This window comes from Phyllobates terribilis, unplaced genomic scaffold (genome assembly GCF_046119375.1).
Source record: "Phyllobates terribilis strain yellow unplaced genomic scaffold, ASM4611937v1 Scaffold_13__5_contigs__length_258822181, whole genome shotgun sequence".
Classification (NCBI taxonomy): Eukaryota; Metazoa; Chordata; class Amphibia; order Anura; family Dendrobatidae; genus Phyllobates; species Phyllobates terribilis.
This window is the reverse complement of record NW_027362773.1, coordinates 120,565,294-120,580,890: the sequence shown is the minus strand read 5'-3', so window position 1 is coordinate 120,580,890 and position 15,597 is coordinate 120,565,294. Positions and strand designations below refer to the sequence as shown.

General features: G+C 41.5%; 1 protein-coding gene across 1 annotated transcript; it reads right to left on the bottom strand.

Moving 5' to 3' along the window:
* Positions 1–664: 664 nt before the first annotated feature.
* On the bottom strand, positions 665–13,549 carry LOC141174573 (uncharacterized). The gene is made up of 4 exons (XM_073659512.1): positions 13,408–13,549; positions 11,329–12,014; positions 5,928–6,236; positions 665–2,265 (listed from the first exon to the last, which is right to left on the bottom strand). Exons 2-4 carry the CDS (start codon positions 12,008–12,010, stop codon positions 2,000–2,002), a joined length of 1,257 nt encoding a protein of 418 aa, XP_073515613.1. The 5' UTR covers positions 12,011–12,014; positions 13,408–13,549; the 3' UTR covers positions 665–1,999.
* Between the last annotated feature and the right edge of the window lie 2,048 nt (positions 13,550–15,597).

Sequence of the window (15,597 nt, the reverse complement as noted above, 5' to 3'; positions counted from 1 at the left end):
CTGCAAATCCTGAACGTGTGCACAGACCCTTAATACTATTCGGTGCAGATGGGTCCAATTGACGCCTCCTTTGTGGATATATTTTCATCCTTTCCAGCCTTGATTCACGTGGCTGACATCGCCTACGTCCTCTGCACAGCCTGTTCAACTCTTCCACCTGCGCAGTAGGGAACCAGACCTGCGCAAGCGCAACAGTCTGTGTTTAGATTTTAATACTAAATGTTTAAAAAGAGAGAAAATTATATAAATTGCAGCACATATAACAACATTATATAGTGTATTATAGATACAATCCCTGAATTTGAGCACACATGTAGAATGATGCTGTGTGATGAGGAAAATAATTACTTTTTCTTGCTATGTTTGCATTTTTTTCCGGTCAATTAATTTCTTCTGATTTTTTTTCTTCCAAACATGTAAAGAAGATTATACAGAACAGTAAGTGCTGACTTTGCAATGTTCCGCACAGATGGTCTATAGACCCTGTATGGGCTGAATGTATTCATTTGTATCTACCACTGATGCACGGAAAACTCATTGCACGTGTCTCAATAAATATGAGGAATTGTGAATGATGAGCCGCCCGACTGTACAATTAAAGCATAAAGACGACACAAATCTGTAACAAAAAAAAAAGATTTTATTTCAATAAATAGAGTTTAATAAATAAAACACAGTTCCCCGGATAAAATTTCGGGAGCAATGAGAAGGAGAAAAGGGAAGATGGGCATCTTGTTGCTACCTCCTCCATTTGGAGGATGCCCGATTTCACAGTGTAAATAGGGGATTTAATGCCCGAGGTAATTCAGCCTCCCGCTTGGAAGATTTAAGACACAGATATTGGGGGATGGGCAGAAGTTGGCATGAAAATACCCCTGGAAGGAAAAGGGGGATGGGATGCTACGTCTCAAGCAGATATCTCAAGTCCTCATTTTGCAGTATACCATATATAAAAAAAGTTGTCACATTGTTATTGCACGTAATTCTTTGTTGCAAATTATTTTCTAAAAAATATTGTCCAACATTATCCACTTTAGCAAGTAGAAAACCCTGGTATTCATTGTTCGTTTTTTTTTTTTTTCTCATTTTACGATGCAGCCCTGTCCACCGGCTGAAAGGGATTACATTTGTTATCCAGCGGATTAAATGTTATGTAATCATTGCACTTCTTTTTTCACCCTAAGCCTATTGGCCAATGTACGGATCTGTTTTCTTCGCCTCCAAGGCATGAATGGTCATATAAAACAGTTGATTATACTATTAATATGCAAATTATCCTACAATATGGTAATGGCATTCCTATCTATTCACCCCCAAACTGTCAATAACATCCTCTTTGCATGAGAATAGCGGTATACAAGCTGCATAATCGTACAAAATATTTTAATAATAGCGCAGCACCAAAAAATGGCTGCCATATATGTGGATGGCAGGCGCACTTCACTTATAGGAAGGTTTGGGGGGGTTTTCTTGTAACCTGCTTTACTCTAAAAAGTAAAAAAAAATAAAATTGGTAGTCTGCCAGTCATTTAAGAAGAATAGGTTGGAATAGATGACAAGTAGATATCAAACTTAACCTAAGTGCTACAAACAAAAGGATTACAGGATTTCTCATTTTTATGATTTATGGACGAGCCATTCCCTTTTTTTTCCTTTACGTCTGCAAACAAACTAAAAACCTTAACTGAGACTATTAAGGTTCTGTTTTGCCATTTTTTATGTTGTGGTATCATCCAATAATACCGAGGCTACAGATTCTAGGGTAGGTGACATCAAAGGTCCGTAGGGTTTTGAAGCTGCAGATTTCACCGTAAGTGAATAGCTTTAGTCTTCGGAGACCTGAATCTGCATTTTCTGTAGGCTCCGGAGCTTATTTGCCTGGTGGATCCTGACACTGCATTTCAATAATGATCTAATTTGGAAGATTTTGCTGCTTGCTTAATCATGTCTTACTGTGCAACATCAAAATTGGCTTTTTCCTTCTACTTTTTTTTTTGTCCTACACATCACTCTCGATGCCCCTCAGTCTGGGTACAAGGATTCTTGGTGTGATGCCAGCATTTAGGTCAGATTCAAACTCCAGGAGTTGCCCCATGAAATTCAGATTGGGTGATATTATTGGACGCTTCCCCTTGACGAACTTGTAGGCATCTCCCACAGTCATCAATGTGTGCTTCATCAGATATGCAATGACCACAGTGGCAGAACGAGAGACCCCAGCCTGGCAGTGAATAAGAACTCCTTTGCCTTCCTGTTGTGCCTCCTCTGTAATAATGAAGAAAAATGCAACAATCCTTATCAGTTACCAGTAACATAATGTCAGAAATAAAGCAAAAGCACAGTTCCCTGCTAATATAAATGTCTGTTCCCAAAAAATACTTATATATTGCGGTAGGATAAGCATATATAAATGGTAAAAAGCAAAAGACGAGAGAATAGATTCTAAGGATCCTGGTCCTACGACTGCATCATTATTCGGTGGCTGGGAGCCCTGTGGACGGCTTCCTACTGCCGGCATCCTTGGCTCCTCGTTTGATTAGCCGGCCTGATGCTACGTTGTGTGTGCATCATACCGTAAAGATGGCATCACACCAGGTCGGCTAATCAAAAGAGGAGCCAGGGATGCCAGCAAAACTGGACATGTCTCTGTGATTTTCTGGGGACATACCACATGTGAATAGACTGTTAATTGGTAAGTTTTTTATCTGTGGAAAACACAAAAATAGACGGCTGAATAAGACTGGATATTTCTGTGTGTGGTACTAAGATAACTCCCTGTTGGCACGCCCGCTCTTTCGGGAGTTAAATTTAACTCAGATTTTCCTTCACACCCTATGTTTAATCACTGTAATGCTCGTCACCTACATCTCAAAACATCTCCAGTATCTGTCATTTTCTTACTACTAAGACTGCGCAACCTCTAAGGGCTCTTTCACGCACGCGTCCGTGTGTCCGGTATGATTGGTGACAGTTTCCACACTTGTGTCTGTGTGCTGCACATGGAGACAAGTCCGTTTTTTTGTGGATACACAGTCCGCCAAACGTACCACACGGATGACATCCGTGTGGGGCGTACCGACGCTTGGGATTCAGCACTACAGTTAGCGCTGTTCCCAAGCGCCGGGTTCTGAACGCTGCCCTCATCATGGTTCCATGTGATCAGCACCAGCATAGGACAGTGATGAGGGTAGTAGTGTCTGCTCCCAGTGTCCCCACCTGTAAAAATAAGAATAAAATAATAAAATCCATGTACTCACCTCTCCTAGGTGTCCCCTGCTGTAATCGATGCGACCGCTGCTGCCAAGGAACCGGGAAGAATGAGCTGGAGCTGCACTCAGTGAGTGACAGGACACCGCTCCTGAGCTGCAGCTCCGGAGCCGCTCATTCTCCCCGGCAGCGGTTGCATGGATTACAGCGGGGGACACCTAGGAGAGGTGAGCATATGGATTTTATTATTTTATTCTTATTTTGACAGGTGAGGACACTGCGGTAGCAAACTACTACTACCCTCATCACTGTCCCTGCTGGTGCTGATCACAGCGCCGGCAGGGAACCATGATGAGGTCAGTGTTCAGCACCGACGCTTGGGAACAGCGCTCACTGTAGCACTGATTACCAGGCGCCGTCCATGTGATCCTGATGCGGCACACGGTTGCCACATGTGTGACACACACACAGACACACGGATATCTCCGGTACCGTTTTTTCCGGTACCGGAGATATACGGATGCATGAAACCTGCCTTACGGTAGCTAAAATTCATTTAGGTCTTGACTACATAAGGCTCACTCCTAATTAATCTTCCCCTCACTAAATCCCCCCCCCTTCCAATCTACCCTGAATGCAGCAGTCAGACACATATTTCGATACAGCCACTACACAGATGTCTCCACCCTGTGCCAGTGATTGCACTGGTTGCCTATCTCCTACAGAATACAATATAAACCTATCACTTTCACATACAAAACCTTGCACCTCCTTCTTCATCTATTTCTACCAATCTATCTGTGCTTTCTGTTCTACTAATAATGTAGGACTAATATCATCCATAATCCAGACCTTTCACTCCTGTCTCCAAGACTTTTCTCATGCTGCATCAGCTATCTGGAATGTACTACTCCAGATAATCAGTGTTTTCCATATATCCACAATTTTAATATTGCCTAGGAACACATCAACTCATGAATTAAATTATCTCAGTTCTCCCTTCCTACAGTTTTCCTCCTGGTTCCTTCATCTGTTTCCAACACACTTCATGCACTCAGTAGCACTTGCTATCTGGACATACACAGGTACTGGCAGGTGACCGGTTCATGCAGCTTTACATAAATACCCTTATTTATTATAAGATGGTTGGACCATACATGACAAACACTTTTTATATTTTGGGTCACCCCTCTAAATATTCTAAGCTCTTGTGAGCAGGACCCTCACTCTTGTTCTTTCAATTGATGATTATATTACTCTGTAACCCATTGGGTTTGGCAGACTTTAGTCTAAGGTGTTTGGGGGCCCTAAGGCTAAGTTCACATTGATATACAGTGTTTCTGTCAATCACTATGTTGGAATTCCCAAAAAGCTGTTTCCCAATAGGAACCCCAAGAAAGCTGCTCACTTGATCAACCGATGGAGACACTGTGGACTAGCAGAATTCGTCTTTCTCAGACATGCAAAAAAAGGTGGCACATTTTTGGGCATATCTGTAAAAGACAAATATTTCCAGGACGGAGGCAAGACAGTGTCCACAGTGACGCTTGATTCAAGTAAATGGCTGTGTCAGAGTTCCGGTGGGAATAGTTTTTCAAGAATTCCAATGGAAACCTTGATATAATGCTCAACGGAGAGCACTGTATGAATCTAGCCTTACTCTGCTCAACAGGTGCATGGGAGAGTGGCCTGCCAATAAATCGTTTGGCAAACAGCTATAGGGGATGTATGGGCACCTATAGGCCACGTTCAGTATTTGGTCAGTGTTTTACATCAGTATTTGTAAGCCAAAACCAGGAGTGGGTGATAAATACAGAAGTGGTGACATGTTTCTATAATACTTTTCCTCTGATTGTTCCACTCCTGGTTTTGGCTTACAAATACAGAGGTAAAAAACTGACCAAATACTGAATGTGTGAGTGTGGCCTTAGGGTAACAATACACATTAGATGTCCTAACTATTTAAGACAGCCATCTAATGTGTATGGGTTTGTCCCATCTTTCTCCCAACATTAAAAAGGGCTCAGGCATGTTGGAGTCACATATAGATCTAAAAAAAACAGGACTGAATCATCTCATGTATATAATTATTAAAATCCTTTTCTAACAAAAACTAACCTTTAAATAAAATATACCACTTTCTATGGAAATAACAAACCACTGTAGGATTAGCAAAATATGGTAGGAATCACAGATCTTGTCACATTGATGCAGATCATAAATATTTATGTTCAACACTACTGCAAAATTAAAAACAGTATTTGAAGGAAAGGTCTGTCCCCAGGGGGGATACAGCTGTGACTGTAGCTGGTACTCGTACTGTGCTTGTCATGGCACAATGTATGATCGCAGCCTTGGGGGACTTTGATGTAATTTGTCTAAATAGGGGATACTTGGCTTAGGAATGCTGAGAAATGCTGAAATTCCTCAGACCATCTAACAAGTCTGTGCTTCCTCCTACTAACAAGTCTGTGCTTCCTGCTACTAACAAGTCTGTGCTTCCTCCTACTAACAAGTCTGTGCTTCCTCCTACTAACAAGTCTGTGCTTCCTCCTACTAACAAGTCTGTGCTTCCTCCTACTAACAAGTCTGTGCTTCCTCCTACTAACAAGTCTGTGCTTTCTCCTACTAACAAGTCTGTGCTTCCTCCTACGTCACTAGGTGAAGGTGCATGTTTTAAATGATGTGTCCTAATATAGGAGGAAAAGAATCCCGCTTACCGATAAATTCAAAGGCCTCCTCGAAGTACTGGCGGAGGTCCTGCTTACTGTTATCAGTGGCTGGCAATCTCTTGTAACGCAAGGCTCCGGATTCAGCATGGTAGAGAGGCAGGTGGGTGGTGACGTTCAGGACATGTCCTATGTTTAGAGTTACCATGCGGCCCAAGTCCTGGGCATCCTTTTCATTGCCCAGATAAAGGAAAGGCAAGATTGGGCTCAGTTCAGCTTTTTCAACATCAGGAGACAATGGAAGAACAGGAGTCACTTCAGGGGGTATAACACAGTCATCAGCAGGGGGGTCTGCCAAAACTGCCAGAAAATGACAATAAGAAATCACAATCCATGAAATACCGGGTCATTTAAAATAAATAGATTTATAAGTAACAGCCGGATGTATATTTGTACTTGGACATATTAGAGGTAAACATTTGTTAGGGCATGTTCACACGGTGATTTTAAAACAGAAAACTGAAGGTGACCCCTACAGTTTACATACAGCTTGCACTGCCTTGTACACAAAAACTGGCCCCATTATCAATCATTAGGGCTAGTCCTTGCTTTTTCTGTGTGAGATTTGAGAAAAATAAGTACCAAGCAGGCAGATTTTAGACTGAGATGGCACCAAAAATCCATACATCTAATTCAAGTGAACAGGATTGCAGAGCACATATACACATGAGGATTTTCAACTAAATCAGTGCCAAAATCCATGTGAAAAAATTATATAGTATAAACAATAGGAATGTTCGCACATACCTTTTTTCTTACATGGATTTTGGAGCGGATTCTGCTCCAAAATCTACATGAAAAATACGCTCCTAATATGAATAACAGTGTGTTTGCACTGAGTTTTTGGAGCAGAAATGTAACAAAAACTCTCCAAATCCTCCTTAAAAAGAAACATAAAACTCCTCAAAAGTTGAAGTGTTGAGTTTTTGGTACAGATTTGGAGAATATCTGCTCCAAAAATTCAGTGTAAAGACACCATTTGTTTCCTATATCAATGGAAACAAACCTGTAGAGCACATGGGGAGGTTTTATTCCACATTGTTTATCCATGTGAAAAGGAAGCAACATGTCAGTTCTTGGTGAGTTTCCACAGTGTATGTAGGAGTGTGTATAAGTATGAATGTATATATACAGTAGAGACCAGGAGTTTGGACACTCCTTCTCATTTAAAGATTTTTCTGTATTTTCATGACTATGAAAATTGTACATTCACACTGAAGGCATCAAAACTATGAATTAACACATGTGAAATTATATACTTAACAAAAAAGTGTAAAACAACTGAAAATATGTCTTATATTCTAGGTTCTTCAAAGTAGCCACCTTTTGCTTTGATGACTGCTTTGCACACTCTTGGCATTCTCTTGATGAGCTTCAAGAGGTAGTCACCGGAAATGGTTTTCACTTCACAGGTGTGCCCTGTCAAGTTTAATAACTGGGATTTCTTGCCTTATAAATGGTGTTGGGACCATCAATTGTGTTGTGCAGAAGTCTGGTGGATACACAACTGATAGTCCTACTGAATAGACTGTTAGAATTTGTATTATGGCAAGAAAAAAGCAGCTATGTAAAGAAAAACAAGTGGCCATCATTACTTTAAGAAATGAAGGTCAGTCAGTCCGAAAAATTGGGCAAACTTTGAAAGTGTCCCCAAGTGCAGTTGCAAAAATCATCAAGCGCTACAAAGAAACTGGCTCACATGAGGACCGCCCCAGGAAAGGAAGACCAAGAGTCACCTCTGCTTCTGAGGATAAGTTTATCCGAGTCACCAGCCTCAGAAATCACAGGTTAACAGCAGCTCAGATTAGAGACCAGGTCAATGCCACACAGAGTTCTGGCAGCAGACACATCTCTTCAACAACTGTTAAGAGGAGACTTTGTGCAGCAGGCCTTCATGGTAAAATAGCTGCTAGGAAACCACTGCTAAGGACAGGCAACAAGCAGAAGAGACTTGTTTGGGCTAAAGAACACAAGGAATGGAGATTAGACCAGTGGAAATCTGTGCTTTGGTCTGATGAGTCCAAATTTGAGATCTTTGGTTCCAACCACCGTGTCTTTGTGCGACGCAGAAAAGGTGAACGGATGGACTCTACATGCCTGGTTCCCACCGTGAAGCATGGAGGAGGAGGTGTGATGGTGTGGGGGTGCTTTGCTGGTGACACTGTTGGGGATTTATTCAAAATTGAAGGCATACTAAACCAGCATGGCTACCACAGCATCTTGCAGCGGCATGCAATTCCATCCGGTTTGCGTTTAGTTGAACCATCATTTATTTTTCAACAGGACAATGACCCCAAACACACCTCCAGGCTGTGTAAGGGCTATTTGACCAAGAATGAGAGTGATGGGGTGCTACGCCAGATGACCTGGCCTCCACAGTCACCAGACCTGAACCCAATCGAGATGGTTTGGGATGAGCTGGACCTCAGAGTGAAGGCAAAAGGGCCAACAAGTGCTAAGCATCTCTGGGAACTCCTTCAAGATTGTTGGAAGACTATTTCCGGTGACTACCTCTTGAAGCTCATCAAGAGAATGCCAAGAGTGTGCAAACCAGTCATCAAAGCAAAAGGTGGCTACTTTGAAGAACCTAGAATATAAGACATATTTTCAGTTGTTTCACACTTTTTTGTTAAGTATATAATTCCACATGTGTTAATTCATAGTTTTGATGCCTTCAGTGTGAATGTACAATTTTCAAAGTAATGAAAATACAGAAAAATCTATAAATAAGGTGGTGTGTCCAAACTTTTGGTCTGTACTAATTATATATATATATATATATATATATATATATATATATATATATATATATATATATATATATACACACGGTATATATCATTTTATTTATTTTTTCCAGCCAGAATTTGTTATAAAAAATCTGAGAACCAAAAGGTTTAAACAAGCAGCGTTTTTGCAGCCTAAAATACATACTTTTTGTTGATGCATTTTTACTTGTGCTTTTTTTCTTCATTCATTAGGAAGGGTGAAAAATGCTGCAAAAATGGCATGTTCCCACAATGAGTATTTGAGGAGTTTTCGATGTTGCAAATCCTCTGCAACATTTATGCACCCATAGCTAAATTTGCATTTTTATTGCGCTTTTTACATCAGTTTATATCGCGTTTTTTGATGCTGCGTTTTTTTGTCTATTTTTGGTATTTTAACTTTTGAAATAAAATTGCTTTGTTTTTATTATACTCCCTGGTATTTGACTTTGGCAAAATTTTATTAACACAGAAATTGTGCGGATTACATGCGTTTGCCTGTAGATTTTCCACATCAAATGAAATATTATGGGGAAAATCCACACATAAGACTTAGCATACCCCCCAAGAGAAATGAACATGTTGCAGATTTCAAAACACGCACCGCAAGTCAGTTTATGCTGGTTAAAAATTTTTTTTTTTAAAAAAAGCACAGAGGACACAAGATTTCTATAATCCCATCCACTTTGCTGGAGCTGTAAAATGCTGTGTCAAAATCTCATTGTGAGAATTTAATCTAAAGGAATCTGCAGCCAAAGTTTTTTTGAGGTGGTCAAAAACAAGTTTTCTAGTTGGCTCAAAAAATACTCCTACTTTTGGGAGACGTTTTTTTTTCCATTCCTGAAGCAGTCTTGAAGTTTTTCAAGCTTTTTCAGAGAGTTTTTTTTCCTTAAGTATTTTTTTTTATAATTTTTTTTTTATTTTTTGCTGCATTTTGACCGCACAGTGCCTAGTTTGGATTGTTTTCCATCAAAGGCTACATGCACAAGTCTTTTTTTCAGGCAGATCCGCCTACAAATATGCCAAAAAAAAGGTCTCTTAAAATGGACATAATGCACAGCAATGTCAAAATGACATTGCTGTGCACATGTTCAGTCTTCAAGAAACCCTGTAGCGGTTAAAAGAAGTAACATGTTCAATCTTCTGACGGCTTCTTCTCGGAAGCCGCCCTCTCTTTTAATGAAGATTTAAGGAAAAAGATGCAGAAAAAACAACTGCAAATCCGTTGGCAGAGCCGCATCAGGAAGCTGCCGGATTTTTCATGAAGCAGTTTTGTGACGTCACGTCAGATTAAAGTGCACATAGCCAGAAGCTGCTTTTATGAAGTGAGGTGCACTTTCTTTTCTCCCACCAGGCATTTTTAAAAATCTGAAGCAAAAAAGAAAAAAAAATGTGCAAAAGACTGAAGATATGAACAAGAAAATGGTTTTACAATATAAATGAATAGAAAGTCTTTCAAGCGTTTTGGGAGCGATTTTTCAGCCGTGTTTTGGAGAGGAGTCAATCCAAAAGAAACATGACTCAAAAACCTTTAGGCTATGTTCCCACTATGAGTATTTGGTGGGTTTTTGATATTTCAGATTTTCTGCACCCATTAAGTAAAATAGGTTATTTGCATTTTTTCAAAAAATACGCAGAGTAAAAAAAACTTATGGGAATGTAGCCTTAGGGTAAGGACTCTCATTGTTTGAGCTCATGTTTTTTACAGTGATCCATTTTTAACTGGATACCAGCTAATCCTAATATGGATCCCATTGATTATAAAAGGGGTCATTAGGGTTTTTGGATGATAAGAATAGTGCGCAATTTGTGCTCTCAAAAATAACAGAAAGCCCAGTGTACACCTAGATGGACCTCATCAATGTTGTTTCCAAACACAAAAAAATAAATAAAGTGATTTGTATTTGGAGTTTGATTCACTTTAATAAATTAATGCATTCTCTTCCCCTGTATTACCATGCAGGAAGAGGAGTTGGAAACGCATGGGCGTGCCTATGTGTCACCATCTAGAACGCGTCACACAGACATAAAACATCGATCACTACTTCACTCGCTCTTTCCTGTTTATGATGTGACTTTTCATGACTTGTTGAATGATGTAATTGTATCACAGGCAGGTGCCGCCCGATATTGTGCCTCCAACCAACAAGTTCCTGCTCGCTCCGTACATTATGTCACCTTGTGTTTATGTGTTCGTGTATTAGTCATATGTATTACACATGTACATTTGTCATCTTCACATGATCTCCTCTCTTCTAATACAGGTTTCATCATTATGAGACACTTGTTCTGTGCAATGTGCCAAATGAAATCCCCTCTATGTCATATCCCATTATAGGATTAGTAAATGATCAAGAATTTGTGAAGAACCTTTTTGGTGTCCTGTTACATTGTTTCAATCTATTCTACTGTTCTGATTTATTTATTATTCCATTGTTATCTCATTTCAGATTACATTGATGGATGGATATGTATGACCTTTACTTGGATTAAAGACATATGATGGCTTTGACTGAAGACCACATGTTTTACTAGTCTTATTTTAGGCAAGGTCAACATTTTTTGTTAGAGCTGAATCATCTAAAGACACAAGGGTAATAAATAAAAGTAAGTTTGTGAATTACCTCTTCCTCCGGCAGAAGATTCTTTTTCACTCAAGGGCTCCAGAAGAAGGTATAAACTTTGAAGTCGTCTATTCGTCCCAATCGGAGACTTTGGTGGTGGTGTGGAGGGAGGTGGAGGAGAGCGTGGAGGTACTGGATCATCCACCTCCAATCCCTCTAATCCTCTACAGTCCAGTAACAGCGGAGTTCCTCCGAGCATTCCTCCCCGCGTTCGAGACATAATTTTCCGTGCCAGCTCATCCGGCCATATAGCCCGCACACTATAATCATCATCCTCATCGTAGCTTACCCTTGTACTCCCCACAAATTGTGGGTCAAACGTCACAATAGGGTCACAGCTGCAAGACGAACCCACAGATTTTCTCGGAGGGCGTAGCAGACGCCAACAGCCCCGACAGCCACATTTTAGAGGGTGAAGAGCCCAACGGAAACATGAAGGTGATCGCGAGGAAGGTGATGGAGGTGAACCCCTCCGACGAGAGCAAGGTTCCCGTGGCCAGCGGGGAGGTTGGAGTTGGGGTAGCAGTCCGGGTATAGTGAGGTCAGCATGAGATGGTGCCCTATGTCCCGGCTGCAGACCTCGGACCTCTGGAGCCATTCTTGAATGTGGAGCAGAACGTAATGGAAGAGAGCGAGGACGCGGCAGAGGGACTGAACGATCTTCTAGAGGCACTGGGGGCATGATGCTGAAATAAAAAAATAAGTTCTAGACGTTACCATGTAGCACTGCAGTCTGTATCACTTCATACATTATAAAGGGCAGCTGAAGTTATGGAGCCCGCTTCTTCTACGCAGAAAAACTGCTGCATTTTATAGACACATGAAAATTCCAACTCAGCAAAAACAGCAGACGACACAAAGCCACAAACCGTCTGTGTGTGATCTAGACACCAGTCAATGACTAAACCTGCTGTCGTAGCGAAAGCTCGGATGTAAGAGCAATATAAATGAAGCCCAATGCTCTTCCCTCGTCCTTTCCTCTCCTTCTCATTTGTAGCTCTGCAGTAGATGCCTCTCCTCTCAAACGTGAGCTCCATCTAATCTGTTCAGATCACCTTCACATAATGCAGGGTTTCCAGCAGTTGCCTCACTATGTACAATCCGCAAGACGTAGGACGTATAGAGACATATGCATGGCCCGGGGTATCGGAAAGCATTCATACATCGTGTGTGCAAAATTACATATATTATCCAATGCAGACTCACAGGTCCAGTGTATATAATGCTGCACAGGACAGGAAGGCTACGGAAGTTACATTGCAGTGTAGCCAGGTACTGAATAATTAAGGAATAAATAATGACAAATATATTTATTTTCACATACACACACATATATACAAGCTCACAATTTTTATATGTATATACATACACAAATTACACATTCTAATTTATATATATATACACACACACATACACACACACAAATTATACATATATACACATACACACATAACATATATGCACAGTAATAAATAAATATATATATATACACACACAGATATAACATTATATATTTACACTACACACATCACATAAGTACACATATAGCATACACACACAAACACATATACATATATATATATATATATATATATATATATATATACACACACATACAATACACACACACATATATGTATACACACACATATAACATATATAAATATACACACACAAACATATATATATTACACAAGCACACACATATATATGTGTGTGTGTATACTATGTGTGCGCTTGTGTAATATATATACTTGTGTGTGTATGCTTAGATATATTATGTGTGTGTATATACTATATACTGTATATGTATGTATCTGTGCGTATATATATATATGTGCTTGTGTGATATGTGTGTAGTGTATATATATATAATGTTATATCTGTGTGTATATATATATATATATCACACGCACATACATAAAGTACACATATAACATATATAAATATACACACACATTTTATTTATAATATACATACATATATACACATATTCATAACATATATAGTATATGCACACATAGATATATATATAGCTCTTCAGCATGGTGACTGCATCCATTGCCTCACACAATGTACCTTTGTCAGCTGCTCCCCTCCTCAGCAGACCCCGGGTGCTGTGTCCGTGCCCTCATCTGTACATGTCTGCGCTCCCCGAGTGTCACGTCCTTTGTGTGTGCGCCCGTGTCAGCGTGTGTCTGCTGTGTGCACCGGGTGACACTGAATGACGAGCCCCGCCCCCTCCACACGAGATGACATCACCACCAACCAATCAGCGCTCCGGCATACTCTACAGCTAGCCGGGCCGGCCGCGGGTAATGAGCGCAGTGCACATTGTGCTGATTGTAGGGAACACAAAGAGGCTGGGGGCAGACACACAGAAAGATGGGGGGCAGGCACAAAGAAATGGGGGGCAGACACACAGAGATGGGGGGGGCAGACACACAAAGATGGGGGGCAGACACAGAGATGGTAGGCAGACATCGATATGGGGGCAGACAGAGATGAGGGGGCAGACACACAGATATGGGGGGGCAGACACAGCGATATGGGGGGGCAGACACAGCGATATGGGGGGGCAGACACAGCGATATGGGGGGGCAGACACACAGAGATATGGGGGCAGACACACAGAGATATGGGGGCAGACACACAGAGATATGGGGGGCAGACACACAGAGATATGGGGGGCTGACACACAGATATGGGGGGCTGACACACAGATATGGGGGCAGACACAGCGATATGGGGGCAGACACAGCGATATGGGGGCAGACACAGCGATATGGGGGCAGACACACAGAGCAGAGATGGGAGGCAGACACACAGAGATGGGGCAAACACAGCGATATGGAGGCAGACACACAGGGAATGGGGGGCAGACACACAGAGATGGGGGGCAAACACAGATGGGAGGCAGACACACAGATGGGAGGCAGACACACAGAGATGGGGGCAAACACAGCAATATGGAGGCAGACACAGGGAATGGGGGGCACACACACAGAGATGGGGGACAGACTCAGATGAAGGGCAGACACACAGAGATGGGGGGCAAACAGCGATATGGGGGCAGACACAGATGGGGGACAGACACACAGAGATATGGGGGCAGACACACAGAGATTGGGGGCAGACACACAGAGATGGGGGCAAACACAGCGATATGGGGGCAGACAAAGAAATATGGTGGGGGCAGACACAGCGATATGGGGGCAGACACAGAGAATGGGGGGCAGACACACAGAGATGGGGGGCAGACACACAGAGATGGGGGGCAGACACAAAGATTGGGGGCAGACACAAAGATTGGGGGCAGACACAAAGATTGGGGGCAGACACACAGAGATATGGGGGCAGACAAACAGATATGGCAGACACACAGAGATGGGGCAAGAGACACAGATGGGGCAAGAGACACAGATGGGGCAAGAGACACAGATATGGGGGAAGAGACACAGATATGGGGGAAGAGACACAGATATGGGGGAAGAGACACACATAGATGGGGGGCAGACACACATAGATGGGGGGCAGACACACATAGATGGGGGGCAGACACACATAGATGGGGGGCAGACACACATAGATGGGGGGCAGACACAGAGATGGGGCCACAGAAAGCGCTGCCCTAGGTTGTGCACAGATGGACACAGGACAGGAGAATGATGGCTCCAGTCACTATATAGTGTTTTACCAGTAGCCACCCCTGGACACACAGTAGTTTTTTTGCCTGTCATGTCTTTCTTTTTTTAAAGTAAAAACACCATAAACTTCAAGTTTTATTTTATTTTTTAAGTATATTTGTGGCTTTAAGGGCATGTTCACACAAAGTTTTTTTCTGTGCTTTGTTTGGCTCGGACTCCACATCTAAATCCACATTAAAACTGCAAAAAGCGTCCCATGAATTTGAATGAGAAAATTTGCCCATAGTGCATATCTTGCATTTTTTCCACGTTTATTAATGCGGGTACAAAAAAAATAAACTGTATATATATATATTTCTTGTGCATGCATTAATAAACACGTGGAAATATATATATATGTATACACATACTATATATATATATATATTTTCTTTGGTGTGTTTAAATAGCATTTTTTTTTGAGGTTTTTGGGGCAGAAACAAGACAAAAGCCACACAATATTGTTACACCCCGTATGAAAGTTAAGAATCACCAAAACAACATGGGAAAGCGCAGCAAAAAGTAAAACGAAACATGTCTTTACAAAACCACACACCTTTTTGGCTATTTTCACACAATGACT

Excerpts from the sequence above, each read along its gene's own strand:
- LOC141174573 (XM_073659512.1), bottom strand. The coding sequence starts at position 12,010 with ATGCCCCCAGTGCCTCTAGAAGATCGTTCAGTCCCTCTGCCGCGTCCT. Across the intron at positions 6,237-11,328 it reads ATCTTCTGCCGGAGGAAGAG|TTTTGGCAGACCCCCCTGCT; the intron begins GTAATTCACAAA and ends ATTTTCTGGCAG. Across the intron at positions 2,266-5,927 it reads GGAGGCCTTTGAATTTATCG|AGGAGGCACAACAGGAAGGC; the intron begins GTAAGCGGGATT and ends TCATTATTACAG.